This window comes from Mustela erminea, chromosome 21 (genome assembly GCF_009829155.1).
Source record: "Mustela erminea isolate mMusErm1 chromosome 21, mMusErm1.Pri, whole genome shotgun sequence".
Taxonomy (NCBI): Eukaryota; Metazoa; Chordata; class Mammalia; order Carnivora; family Mustelidae; genus Mustela; species Mustela erminea.
This window is the reverse complement of record NC_045634.1, coordinates 5,639,895-5,653,488: the sequence shown is the minus strand read 5'-3', so window position 1 is coordinate 5,653,488 and position 13,594 is coordinate 5,639,895. Positions and strand designations below refer to the sequence as shown.

Below are 13,594 nucleotides of genomic sequence, written 5' to 3'. Positions count from 1 at the left end.
TTTCTTCCTTTGTGTACCTTCTCCCACTCACCTGTCCTATCAGCCAGGGTAATTCAAAAGTAGTATTCCTTGACTCACTTGCTTATTGCCCTGGTTCCTGCTAGGACTGTTCTTAATCCAAGTGCACGTGCTTAGGGAATCTCGACTAACTGTTGCCAGCCATCGCCCCTGAGAGCTGTCCCTCCTTCATATCCTGGACCTCAGGCCTAGAGTCTTGCTACTAGTGACAGATCACCCAGGGCCATATTGTCACCATCTCAGATTTCAAAAGCTGGCAGTGGTCGGGATTTCCCTTGCTCTGTCCTGCCCACTGATTTGACTGTTCTTTGGTTCTAGAACCTGCCCTGACCTTGAATGCTCCGCTATGGGCTGCCTGCCTCCCTGGGATCTCTGGGGTCAGCCTCTGCGGCAGGTCCTACCCTACCTAGGGAGCCTCCTCCTCTTCCTGCTGACTCAGCTCTCAGGATGCTCTCGGAGCTCGAGCCTTCTTTGAGTTTGAGTTACCAAATAGAACTTGTGGCCACTGCTGGAGAGTCTTTACATTTTCCCTGGAAGCAGAGATTTCAGCTGGCTTGGCCAGAAAAAGCAGAGTCTTGCTGCAGCAGAGCAGTAGATCCGAACATTTTCAGTTCTCCCATCGTAGGCTTAGCTCTCTGTTGGGTTGGTGGCCCAATAGCCATCCTAGATGTGAGAGTGGCTATTTTTTTAAGTTGTGAAATAGTATTCATGAACATTTATGACTATGTGGCAAGCACTGTTCAAAAGACTTCAGTGGGGTTTCATTTCATTCTGACAAGTCTAATTGGTAGGTATTGTTGTCCTCATTCTAAAGGTGAGGTGGGTGAGGCAGAGAGGGGAAGAACTTGCCCACAGTTACACAACGAGAAAGCAAAGTGGCAGAGCTGGGATCCTGACACTGACAATCTCTAACTCTACTTCCCTGCCTTTATTGCTGCTAATGAGACCATCGTCTTCATGTTGCTTAGGAGGCAGGAAAGCTTCTGCAGGGAGGAGTCTCTGATTAAGAAAGAGGAGCTGGAGGATGCTCAGAGCTGGGAGGTCCTGGAGGGTGGGGAGCTCTCCTCTGGCTTGGGTTTTGATCCATAGTGCCCAGCACTTGGTCAGTGTGTGCTCACTGGATGAATGAACACACCCAAGGGGGCCAAGTGGGGAGGCTGTCAGAAGGGAGGCCCTTGTAAAATGCAGAGACCCCAATGCTGCTCTCTGGGGATCGGGCCTCTCCCCTGGGCCTCCGTCGAGCAGAAGAACTGCAGAGGCAGGTGAAGCAGAGTGCCAAGAGTCAGGAGTACATGGATTGGGTTTGAACCCCAAAAGCAAACTGAGGGGTTTGGTCTGTTCTGGAGGAGAGAGACATGGCACTGCGTTTGGTCACTGCCCATCTTAATTTTTATAGGGAAAAGAAGATGCCCGATAAAGTATCTTCCTTAATTGCAGGGGATTCTCTCAACCCACATCTCTGATCTTGGCCTGTCAGAGCTACTTGGTAGTTGGTGTTTATAGAGCCTGGTTTTACTACCACTCCCACTGCTACGACGTACTGTTAACTGCTGGTTATGTTTACTGAGTGCAGAGGACTCATGACGTCCTTCCTGTGATCCTGGGAATCGGGCTGTTATCCTCTGGAAGAACTCTGCAAGGTGCCAGAAGTTTGGCACCTTTGTTCAAGGTCACTTAGGAGCTAAGTTTAGAGCTGGAGTTGGGGCCAGGTTGGTGAGACTCCGGTGTCTGCGCTCTTCCCCTGTGTTCTCCTCCTCCTGACGTCTGAGCTCAGCCCTGTGCACGATCCCCGGGACCCTGTGGGAGGTGGATTCAGTAAGTCTTTGCCACCAGGGATTCAGGCTTAGTTGGAGAGATGAAAACAACACCCATAACTGTGGTGCTAAAAATCTCGGTGCACCTTTCTTGTTAGAAAGCCTATTGTTGAGTTCAGTGGCCCAGATGCCAGCCGTTTGGTTGAAGGAGAAGGGGCTGCCATTTTCCTCTGTAGCTGCCCATCTAAAAAGTTGCAGGGCCTCAAGCTGGGGCCTCAGATGGGAAGTCCTTAGGTCTGGGAGATAAGAGATCAAGAATCTGCCACGAAGTTATTTTGTATGTTAAGGAAGTTATTTATCCTCTCCAGGCTATAGGTACTCTAGATGATTTTTAACATGGCTTTCAGCCCTTTAATTCCTGAAACATTCCTTAACGCATATTTGTTGAATGCATAAATACATCCTGTGAATGTATTTCATTCCTCCAACAGTGAGTAGACCAAATCTTTGCCTTCATGGAGCTTACGCTGTAGGTGAGAAGATGGATGATGAAAAAAAAATGTGGCAGGGAGAGTGGGGGCCCCCGTTCTTGGAGGGGGTGGTGCTGGATCCAGATATGGAAGGATGGGTGAGACAAAGCATTACCACCAGTGATGTCCATTTGTAGGACATTTTATAGGGTTAGATGTGTTTTCACTTACAGTACCTCCTTTGATCGTTATGCCCCCTGTCCCAGGCAGAGCGGCACAGGAAGAGGAGGGTATTTCTGTGTGAGGGCAGTGGCGGTCATTTGGGAGCAGAGGCAGCACCAAGGAGGAAGGTGAGCTTGCCTGGTCAGAGGGGATCTAAGGTCAGATTCTCCAGAAGAAAATCCGAAGACCAGGAATCAGGCGCCGAGATGAGGATTTGTGCCAAGTTCTTTCTTTTTCTTTCTTTTCTTTTTCTTTTTCCCAAGATTTTATTTATTTGAGAGAGTGCACGCGAGTGGAGGGAGGGGCATCCTGATGTGGGGCTCCAGCCCAGGACCCTGAGATCATGACCTGACTGATGGGAGGGGCATCCTGTTGTGGGGCTCCAGCCCAGGACCCCGAGATCATGACCTGACTGATGGGAGGGGCATCCTGATGTGGGGCTCCAGACCAGGACCCCGAGATCATGACCTGACTGATGGGAGGGGCATCCTGTTGTGGGGCTCCAGCCCAGGACCCTGAGATCATGACCTGACTGACCGCAGTCAGATGCTTAACTGACTGAGCCACCCAGGCGCCCCTGTGCCAAGTTTTTCATAAGGAAATGTTCTTCTGGGAACTGTCAAGAGAGCTGGGAAGCAGGACAGGGAAGCAGAGGAAGCTGGACAGTGGTCTGAGCTCAAACAGACGTTCGCAAACAGTAGGCCTCAGCCCGATGCTGCAGTGGGGCTCGAAGTAAGTTAGGCCTCCAGAGTGGTGTACCCCACTGGACAGTCCCTGGTTTCGGCTCTATAAATGAGGGCAAAACAGCTCCGGAAGCCGGAGGGCTGCCCTCTGCTCACGGGACATACAACAGGTGCTCATTCCAGGGTCAGCCTGCATGGACCAGGTACGGCCCTAGATGTCGCACAGAATTTATAGAGTTGATGCAGTGAAGTATGAAATCCAGGTTTTTGATAGAGGCAGTGGTGACACCAGACCGATGTGGGATGAAACCCATCAGCTGGAAAGGACCCCTATAAACGGAAAGTTTTGACATTATTGCTAATGGCCCCTGATACAGCTAATGCACTTAAAAATCAATAGGCTGACAATATCAGCACACAGATAGTCCTTGAACAGAAGCAAACATGGGCTGGATGTCCCTTGAAACATTACTGTGATATTATGGCTCCAGTACCTGTATTTTAATTTAGTGTTGGTCCCTATCATGAGAGAGGAGATAAAATACCTTAATTAGGCTGTGCTTTATGACCGTGGCCTGCAGAGTGACTAACCATGTTCTAGTTGCACAGCGATGTTTATGCTCCACCCTCATGAGGCCCATTTGGCTAAGCAACTGCAAGACTAAATTATATAGCCCTGAACGAAGGCGGAACAGAAGCCCGAACGTACTGCTGCACGAGGTGGCTGTTCTTGTCAAATTTACTCTGTAAAGTGAATTTTCTCTCCATAGCCAAAAAGTACTCAGGCGCTTTTACTTTCCAAAGGCCATGATGCAAATTACGGATCATTGTAACATTCAGGTAGATGGTATCTCTCCTGCTAACTCTGGGGCCACGGTGAGAGCCCTTTGCTTTTTTTTAAGTCTGAAAGCAGTTGTTTCATTGAAAGGAGCAAGGAACTTGAGCTGTGTTCACAAAAAGATGGATATCTGCGGGGCGCCTGGGTGGCTCAGTGGGTTAAAGCCTCTGCCTTTGGCCCAGGTCATGATCCCAGGGTCCTGGGATCAAGCCCCACATCAGGCTCTCTGCTGGGTGGGGAGCCTGCTTCCCTTCCTCTCTTTCTGTGTGTGCTTCTCTGCCTACTTGTGATCTCTGTCCATCAAATAGATGAATAAAAATCTTTAGAAAAAAAAAAAAGATGGATATCTGGATATTTTAGTAGGAAGAATACAGAAGCGTGGTAGGAATACCTAAAACATATAAATAAACGGATACAAGTTTTCATCTAGCCTTTGTCGTAAAGGCTAGATGAAAATTGGTATTTTTTTTTTTAAATCGTGGGGTTTTTGTCAGAAGTTTCCTTGAGTAAAATTTGGCTGAATCCATCAATATTTAAAAGATTTTTGCAAGGGTGCCTGAGTGGCTCCGTGGGTTAAGCCTCTGCCTTCGGCTTAGGTCATGATCTCCAAGTCCTGGGATCGAGCCCAACATGGGGCTCTCTGCTCAGCAGGGGGCCTGCTTGCCCCCCACCCCACCCTCCGCCCCTGCCTGCCTCTCTGCCTACTTGTGATCTCTATCTGTCAAATAAATAAATAAAATCTTAAAAAAAAAAAAGAAGATTTTTGCATCATAGGCTTCACCCGGCCAAAATGCCAAGGACCATTAAGATAACTTAAAAATAAAAATAGCCAATACACGCACATGGTACAAAATTCAAAATGTAGGATTGCAGATCTACTGACAGGTTCCTAGCTCCCAGTCCTGTCCGCCAGCCACATAGTCGCCTAGTTAGAGGCAGCCTAGTCAGAGGCAGCTGACATTACCAATTTGTGTATCTGTCCAGAGTTGTTCTCTGCATATAGCTTCATGAGAATGTTTAGATCTTGAGCAATTGTTTGAGCAAGGTGTTTTTAATCGTGGATTTTGTGTTATTGTTATATTAACTTTCCATGTAGTCAAATGATTTCAAGGGCCAAGGAGACTCTCTGGCAGACTTTTGTCCATACTCTCTGTTAGAGGCAGGAGGCAGAATTCCTTTGGAAAAATTTCTAAAAGATTTCAAGCGACAGGTCTGTACTTTTACCATAATGTAAATTCTGCTAAGGGAAAATTATTACTCAGTTTTGGTTTTTTTTTTTTTTTTAGAATTAAAATTATGTAGGGATTTGTTGAGAATTGGCATAAAATACTACAGTAATTTTGTGTGTTTATTTTTTATTTTTTAAAGATTTTATTTATTTATTTGACAGCGATTACAAGTAGGCAGAGAGGCAGGCAGAGAGAGAAGAGGGAGCAGACTCCCTGCTGAGCAGAGTGCCCGATGTGGGGCTCAATCCCAGGACCCTGAGATCATGACCTGAGCTGAAGGCTCAGGGATTGAGTCCCACATCGGGCTCTCTGCTCAGCAGGGAGCCTGCTTCCCTCTATCTCTCTCTCTGCCTGCCTCTCCATCTCTCTTTGTCAAATAAATAAATAAAATCTTTAAAAAAAAAAAAAGATGGTACTTTGTCTAAATTAAAAGGAAGTGAAAACCAACAGGCACTTTGGGACAATTGTGTTCATAACGCTGCTCCTCGGTGTTTAAAGTCTAACCAACAAAAGGAAAGGGAAGCTGTGAAATTTAGCCAAGGTTTTACCAATGTGGAACTGTGATGAAACTGTTCTGAGTTTTCTTAAAATTTGTCTTTGGTTTTATTGTTATTAATGTTTGGCTTTGAGATGTCAACCTTTGGTGTTTGATATATTTATTTATTTTTTTAATGTATTTATGTAACTATTTATATACAAAAGAATGCCATTTTATTATTCAAATGATGTCTCCAAGGCAGAGCAGGCAACTGTACATTTAGGAGGGGGCTGCATAGTCGATTTTTGCTCTCAAGCCCATTTTCTTAGTTTGTATCCCTTGTACGCAGGACAACTGGATGTGTACTTTAATTAGGGAAACGCCCAATTTTTTGAGCCTTGTGTTCTCATCTGTAAAACAAGGGTAATGATATTAATTATCTCTATCTCTGACATAGTTGCTGTGAAGATTAAATAAAGCAATGTATATGAAAATGCTTACATAAACTCTGGAGTGTTACTGAGATGTCATTTGCTGACAGCGAGGATTTGTCTTGGGCGTCCTGGAATGTCAGTGGCAGTGGTGCACAGGGAATAGAGAGGAAGGGACAGATCTAGAGGCCACTGAAGGAAAAAAATGTCAGGCTCGGTGACTGACAGGAGGGTGGAGGAGACCAGTCAGAGGGTTAGTGCCAGGCTGACCAGAAGAGAAGCCAGAGCCGCTGGCAGGCATAGGGCAGTGGCGAATGGAGCCGATTCCAGGACGGAGGGGCCATGACCCCGAGTTTGATGCAGGTGTGGAGGAGGCTGCCTTGAGCACATGGGTGAAGGTCTTGGCTTACTGAGTTTGAAGTTTCAGAACCATTTCAGGGGCCTGTAGTTGGAGTCTGGGACCCCAAACATGTCCTGGGGATTATCTAGAGCCCTGACCTTGGATCGTGTCTTTAGGTCACTATCACTAGGACTGGGGGAGGGACGGGTAAGTCAAGAGACTTACCCGTCATGCAATCCATCCTGGCTGAAGCTGGTGCGGATGCGTGTCAACAGTCAGCAGAGAGGAGGCTTCCAGGTGATAGAATGCAAGCGCTGCACCAACACAGATGCAGAGTTGACTTTTCTGGAAGGCGAGTGTTGCATGTGTATTTTGACCTAGAGAATGAGGAGAGTAGCCTTGGGCATTTCATCCTTCCTCAAGTTAGTATCAGGAAGTGGAGCTACAGAATGGAGGGGGGGAGATATGTCTGATACCAGAGCAACAGGTCAGGCCACTGTCTGGGTCACCTAATGCCTGGGAATAATAGCTTGGTTACTTTCCTTCAGTTACTCTCCCATTCTGGGGCGAGGGCTGTGGAGTGTGGGGCAGAGGGAACTATGCTCTCCCCTCCGTCCCTATCACACAACTCTTCCTAGGTGAGTCTTTCTTTTCCGAGAGTCTGTGTCTGGCCTCGGTTTCTGGTGGTTTGAGTTGTGGTTTCAGCCTGTGGGCAGCCATGTTGGCTCATGGCCTCTCTGTGGGATTTCCATAAACAGTCCTTCCTCCTCCTCCCACTCGTTGACCCCCAAGCTGGTTTTGACGGCCTGATGTGTTCTGCTAGGCACCCCGGGGGGATTTGAAAGAAGGTAAGAAAGCATCAGCATCTTTCCTTTCCCCCTTCCACTCCAAATCTCTGGTCTTTCGGAGTTTGGCACCCAAGAGCCAGTTTGGCCAGTGCCTGCCCTTCCCAGCTTGGGCAACTGTGGAGGGCTTCCTCCGGTGTAACCCTGCAGGTCCTGCTCTTGTATTTACCTTTCACTGATAACCAACTCTTAGATAATGAGCAGGTCCTTGTACATTTGAAGGATTGTCTCCCGGGAAGTGGCATGGTGTAGAGGGAAAGCGTGTGAGGTTGGAGAATCAGGAAGGGGTTCGGTTTGAATACTGGCCTGACGGCTCACTGCCTGTGTGACCTTGGGCAAGCTGCTTCACACCTGCTCAGGTGTTAACTTTCTTCATCTGTAAAATGGGATTGTTAGGATTAAGTGACAATGTGCAGGAGTACCTAGCAGCCTGGCCTGGTGCAAAATTGACTCTAAATAGACACTAATTTACTTTTTCCTTCCTCAAACTGTGCTTTGCTGAAGTGCTGGATTCGATGGTGGGAGTTACAAGCTCTGTCTTTATTCAGTTCCTTGAGGAAGTCATTTCCCCACCTTGTGGCAAATGATACGGGATCACCAGAACCCGTTAGTGTTGTTGCTCTGTGAATTTATGACTCTGTCGTTAGTCATTTCTGTGCTCCTCATTACTCGCATTAGAAGATGGGAAAGGGAGTAGGAGACATTCCTAGGGTAAAATTTTCTATTTCGACAAGAGATAATGTGGCTTCTGGAAAAAGGCTTACTACGGGAGGTCTGTCACATCTCTGTGTGGGCCTCTTGGCTCCTTCCTTGGTGCTGGAAAAGCATAAACTCGACGCTTGCCCCTCATGGGGAGCGGGAGCTTCTTAGAGGCCCTTGGTGCAGAAGAACACATGAGCGAAAGCAAGGTGTTGGCAGTGTCTTCATAAAAGAATGGGAACCTGCCCTGTGCCCTGCATTGTTTCAGAAAATTGAGAATGCTCCTGAGTTACAGGCGTCCTCACGTCCAATGGCTGCGGGCCACGCATGGCACTGGGATCCCCTTTCCCTCTGCCTGCCCATCCCTCCCTGTTTACTGTTGCTGCAGCAGCCAAGGTCACCCTGTGGCTGCCGCTGGGCGTGGCTTTCTCACCAGCTGGCATCTCTGTGCAGAGTCAGCAGGACCAGCCCAAGCGTGCAGCGGGGGGTCCTCAAAATGGGCAGCACCCTGGAATCACTGGGACGCTTGAAAAACGTGCAGGTGCCTGGGCCCTGTCCCGGATCAGTTAGAGCCCCGGGAGTGAGGCGTGGATCCGAGTTTGTGTGAAAACCTCCGCAGGTGGTTCCCATAAGCCGCCTTCCCACCGGCCAGCCATGCCTTCCCTCCGCATCTGCTCAGATGTTCTCATGTCGGAGGCGTCCCAGGCCTCTCCCCAAGCCCTTGACTCTCTCGTCTTGCTGGGGCTCGGTCCTTTTAGGCCCCTCCACCCGAATCCTGTCCCTCAGGAACTCTGCCTGAGGTCGTGGTAACTGTAAACTCAAGTGACAGCCCAGTTCAAAACATGAACAAACCTTTCCAAAGAAAGGTGGTTTGCCAGGGGTGGGTGGGACGTCTTCCGTACGGAGTGTAGCAGGATTTTGGGGGACTGGTCTGGGAACTTAACCACTGTGCAAATAGCGTTTTTGCTTAAAAATTGCCTGGGGTGGCTTGGTCGGTTAAACCTCTGACTCCTGATTTCTGCTCCAGTCATGATCTCAGGGTCCTGGGGTGGATCCCTGCTTTGGGCTCTGTGCTCAGCGGGGAGTCTGCTTGGGATTCTCTCTCCTTCTCCCTCTGTCCTCCCCACCCTGACTCGTGCACACAGGCTCTCTCTCTCTCTCTCAAAATAAATAGATCTTTAAAAAATAACAAATAAATAAAAATTGAGCAGCCTGCTGTAGAGAGGAATAAGATTCTACTCATGTCTTTAATGTGCTTAAAATCTGGCAAGAAGAGACTTAAATCTCGCAGAAAGGTATTCGCCGATCTAGAACCAAGGGCTAGAGTTGGTCATGTAGAGCAGTTGTTCTCAGACCTGGGCTTGTGTAGGGATCCCTTGGGAACATTTGAAAAATGTGCATGTTCTGACCATGTTCCATTTGACTATGATTCAGTGTTTTTCGGGTGAGGTCTGAGCCTGGGCCTTTTGCAAACATGCTCCCCGGGAGAGTGTGGTATGCACCACAGCTGGAGCGGGATGGGTGTGCAAGGATTCAGAGAGAGGCGAGGCCGGGGACAGACTGCAGCCCAGAGAAGCTTTGTGAAGGTGGATCCTCTTATCGGTTCCCTGGAGGTCGAGACTGGCCGTGTCCTGGAGAGGCCGCTTGCCTAGTCGTTGACACACTGCCCCGCCTCGGGTGCTGTTTGTTTCTTGGCGTTCCCCGCCAGATGACTGGCTGCCGAGGTCTCCAGCTCAGACATGCTGGTACATTCCTCCCTGACCAGGAAGTTTCTGCCTGGGGCTGCCACCCTGGCAGCAAGCTGTCACCGTGAATCTCCCAGGTCCAGCAATCGGAGTGGACACTGAGCCAACACTCCGGATCAAGGCTCTGGGATCCTGGGGCTGTTTTCTCCTGTCATTCCTCTCCCCCTGGGTGGGGAGGAAGCTGGGCAGGGGGGAACTGCATTTATACACACTCGTCATATTTTCCTAGCTTCTCATGGTGTGAGCCTAGGGGCACGCTGTGGGGTGGGTGGTGGGTGGGGGAGGTGAAGACGCCCCCCGCCCCCAGGTAACCAGTCAGGAGAGCTGCTCCTCTGTCTTTCCGCAGTGGGAGAGCGGAAGGGGGGTGGGGGGAGAGAGCGGGGGGGGGGGGTGTGGGGGGATGGGCCGGAGGGTGGAGCAGCCCTGGAGGGCGGACGGGATGAAGTAGTTGAAATCTGACCCACTCCTATCTGTCATTACGTGTGGGTTAGTGTCCGAATGGTTCCCCAAATTCCACTTCGTCACTCATAATTCCAGATGGGGCTCTGGAGGCCTTTGGGCTGTGGTTTGGGGTGATGAGAGTGAGTTGTGCAACACCAGCCCCGAGACTTGGCCTCTGCGTCTTGTAATTAGTGTCGTCGTGGGTCGGGGAGAGGAGCTGCCATAGGCTAGGCTCTCCTTATGTATTTTCATGTAATCCTCACAACTGCCCAAGGAGGGTTTATTATCCCCCTTTTATAGGCAGAGAAACTTGCCTGCAGTCACAGGGCGATAATGTCACAGCTAGAATTCCAACAGCCCAATCTTTTCTAAGATTTTTATCGTGCTGCTTCCAACGCATTGGGTTGAAGTCAGATGACCTGAGCTTTGTAGTTCAAGTTCTGCCTCCAATTATGTGACCTTGGACCAATCCCCTCACTCACAAAGCCCCTCCCTTTCCTCCAGTGCCAGATGGGGGCTGGGAGTGGGCTAGGTGCTCCGTGTCCTGGAGAGGCTGGTGGCCCTGTGGTCCTTGGAGGCAGCCTTACTCTGTGCGGAGCTGTCTGCCCAGAGCGGTTCTCGGTTCTCCTTGGGGCAGTGGTGGTTGCTCAGTGGCCTTTTGGAGTGCCTGTGGCTCCTTCGTGGACTCTGATTTAGGGGTGCAGGGCCTATCTCTCTTCATCGAATAGAGGTGTCCTTAAAAGTCAGCAAAATGCAATCACTGTGTATCTGAAAAAAATGTATAAATCAGATCGTCCATATTTGAAATTCTAATCTGATTACCTAAAGGCAGCATTTAGATTTATGGCCTCATTTGTTAAGAAAATAGGTGGGGTGGGGGGCGCCTGGGTGGCTCAATGGGTTAAGCTGCTTTCGGCTCAGGTCATGGTCTCAGGGTCCTGGGATGGAGCCCCGCATTGGGCTCTCTGCTCAACTGGGAGCCTGCTTCCCCCTCTCTCTCTCTGCCTGCCTCTCTGCCTACTTGTGATCTCTCTTTGTCGAATAAATAAATAAAATCTTTTAAAAAAAGGGGGGGGATAGGAGGCAACACATCCTTTCTGAATTTCTTAGTCTACAGTTTAAGGGCTCTGAGACTCCTTTTATCGTGGTATTGTTCCCATCTATTTTCTTGTGTGTAGAAAATTTCACATATTGCATTTGCTTCAGGTGATGTATGTTAATTTAGATCATTGGGCCTAGAAGGGCTCTTCCCTACTGTCTAAAATACTTCTTAAGGGCAGTCTCCTGGAATGACAGGTCATTTCACTGCTAACCTTTTAGGAAATTTACTAAATTCTCCTTATCCAAGATTTGTTTCCCTTATTGCTTTGAGATAACCCCCAATAACTGGGGGCTTCAAGATTATTCTCTGAGGCTTCTGCAGCAACTTAAGGGGCACCAGGAGCTCTGGACAGGTTCTTAAGGTCCCTGGGGGAGTAGATTTTCCAATGTATAAATAAGAAACTTCATGGCTGAGGTTTCTGATCGTGTTCATTTCTTCGGTGTGCTGTCATCCCTGTGTCTTCATTGCTTCCTTTCTGACAGCGGAGAAATGAGCAAGCCGGGGAGATTGTGCTAGGACAGAATATTGCCTGACCAGGTGCCTGTGGGTTTCTTGCTGTTTTACTAGGACATTTATTTAGTGTTTTATGGCATACAGACATCATTCCAGTTGGTATTCATAATAATCCTGTGAAATAAACAAATAGCTGGATTTTTTAAAAAATTTCTGTATTGTGTGAATATGTACTCTGTTTATTACAAAAACAATTTGGAGTGGCATAAAGCAGGACCAAGCCAACAAGGGGACTAGAGCCATCAGGAAAGAAAAAAAATATAATAGCTAATACTTGTTGAGAGTCATCTATGTCCCGGGGATGATTGCAAGTGCCCTTACATGTATTTACTCATCCTCATGACTGCCTTGTGAGGTAGGTACCGTTAGTATCCATATTTTTACAGAAAGGAAAACTGAGGCATAGTGGTTAAGGAACTGACTCACTCAGATGGTAGAGCTCACGCTTCTAACCACCATCCTAGAAGACACCCCGCTGTAGTAAGCAAGGCCAAGGATAACGTTTGTGTCAACATAGCCATGGTAAGAATTATCACCATTTTACGGAGGAGAGTGAGCTAAAGAATGTGGGTAAGTGGCTTGGTCAAGGTTGCAAAGCCAGGACTAGCGTTTTGGTCTTCTGTCTCTTAGTGCTGTTTCCAGTGCCTCACATAGCATCATGCTTCTTAAAAATGAAAAACATGTGTCTTTCAGAACCTGGCCATGGGGGCAGGCGCCGTTGGATCTTTGCAGCTGACCTACATCTCGAAGGTAATGTCCGCCTGGAGCTCTGGGGATTCACGTTCTCTAAGTAGGTTTCGTATCTAAATGAGAAATGTCAAATTCTTCGGGCGTTAGCATTTGGGTGTGTTGCCTGGGCAGTGAAGTGCTCCCCTGTCCTCCCTTTGGAAGCTTTGCTGCTGGGTGGAGTGAGGTTGGCAGGTTCTTGGAGGGTGAGCCTGAAGCCTCTTACTCCGGGGACACAGTGGTCAGTGATGCTTCCAGCTCCTGCCAAGGAGGACTAGGTGCTGGGGTAGGAGTCGGGCATGACCTTTTATCGTCATTGGGACAAAAAGTACCAAACAACTGCAAAACTCCCAGTGACTAGAAAAGATTCTCCCAAAGGGTATTGTTCCACAGGAGCAGCTCACAAAGGGTGGGGACAGGATGACTGTGGAGGGAAGGCTAGGAGAGCCCCGGAAAGGCACTCGGTTGTGCCAGGGAACTGTTCAGCCGCCAGATGACTGCTGGAGAGCCTGGCAGAACACCTCTGGTCGGTTAGTGCAGACAGAGAAAGAGCAGCCCCTCTTTGGAGCTGAGATACTGGGGTTGGGGGGGGGCGGGGGAGAGACCGCGGGCTTTGGTGATGCCCACGCAGAGCTGCGGCACTGAGCTGCTTTCAGCAGCCCACCCCCGCCCCCGGAGCAGGCTCCAGTGCTGACCTGTGATGCAGCAGAGATAAAAAAGGCTGGGGATTTAGAGCCTCGCCAGAAAGAGGAACTCTTTGTCCAGTGAGAAGAGCCAGGTGGCACCCAGCCAGCACGAAGGTTCCGGAAGTCCTGTTCTCCCCACGCACCCTTCATATCGGGCCTCTTGGGGATCTCTGCTTCCTTGTCCATGTTCTCCCAGGTTGGGGGTACCCTGATCTGAGTGAGCATTGGGAACCCTTGGGTCCAGCCGCCTGTCGCAGCTGGCCGGGGCTGGTTTGGAGGTGGCAGCCGCCACAGGGGCTGGAGGCAGGGCAAGCAGACACAAGGGCTAGCCGATACCGCTGGGCACAGAGGCAGAAGATGCAGGGCAGGGTCTG

The 13,594-nt window shown here is 49.2% G+C and overlaps 1 protein-coding gene across 6 annotated transcripts in view; it reads left to right on the top strand.

The window, feature by feature from the left end:
- The window catches only part of PLEKHA2 (pleckstrin homology domain containing A2), a 73,678-nt gene that overhangs the window by 27,913 nt on the left and 32,171 nt on the right, over positions 1 to 13,594 (top strand). For all 6 annotated transcript variants that reach the window (XM_032329024.1, XM_032329023.1, XM_032329026.1 and 3 more), the window contains exon 3: positions 12,502 to 12,558. In XM_032329024.1, coding sequence (XP_032184915.1) covers positions 12,502 to 12,558 — 57 coding nt within the window. The remainder of the gene's footprint in view (positions 1 to 12,501; positions 12,559 to 13,594) is intronic.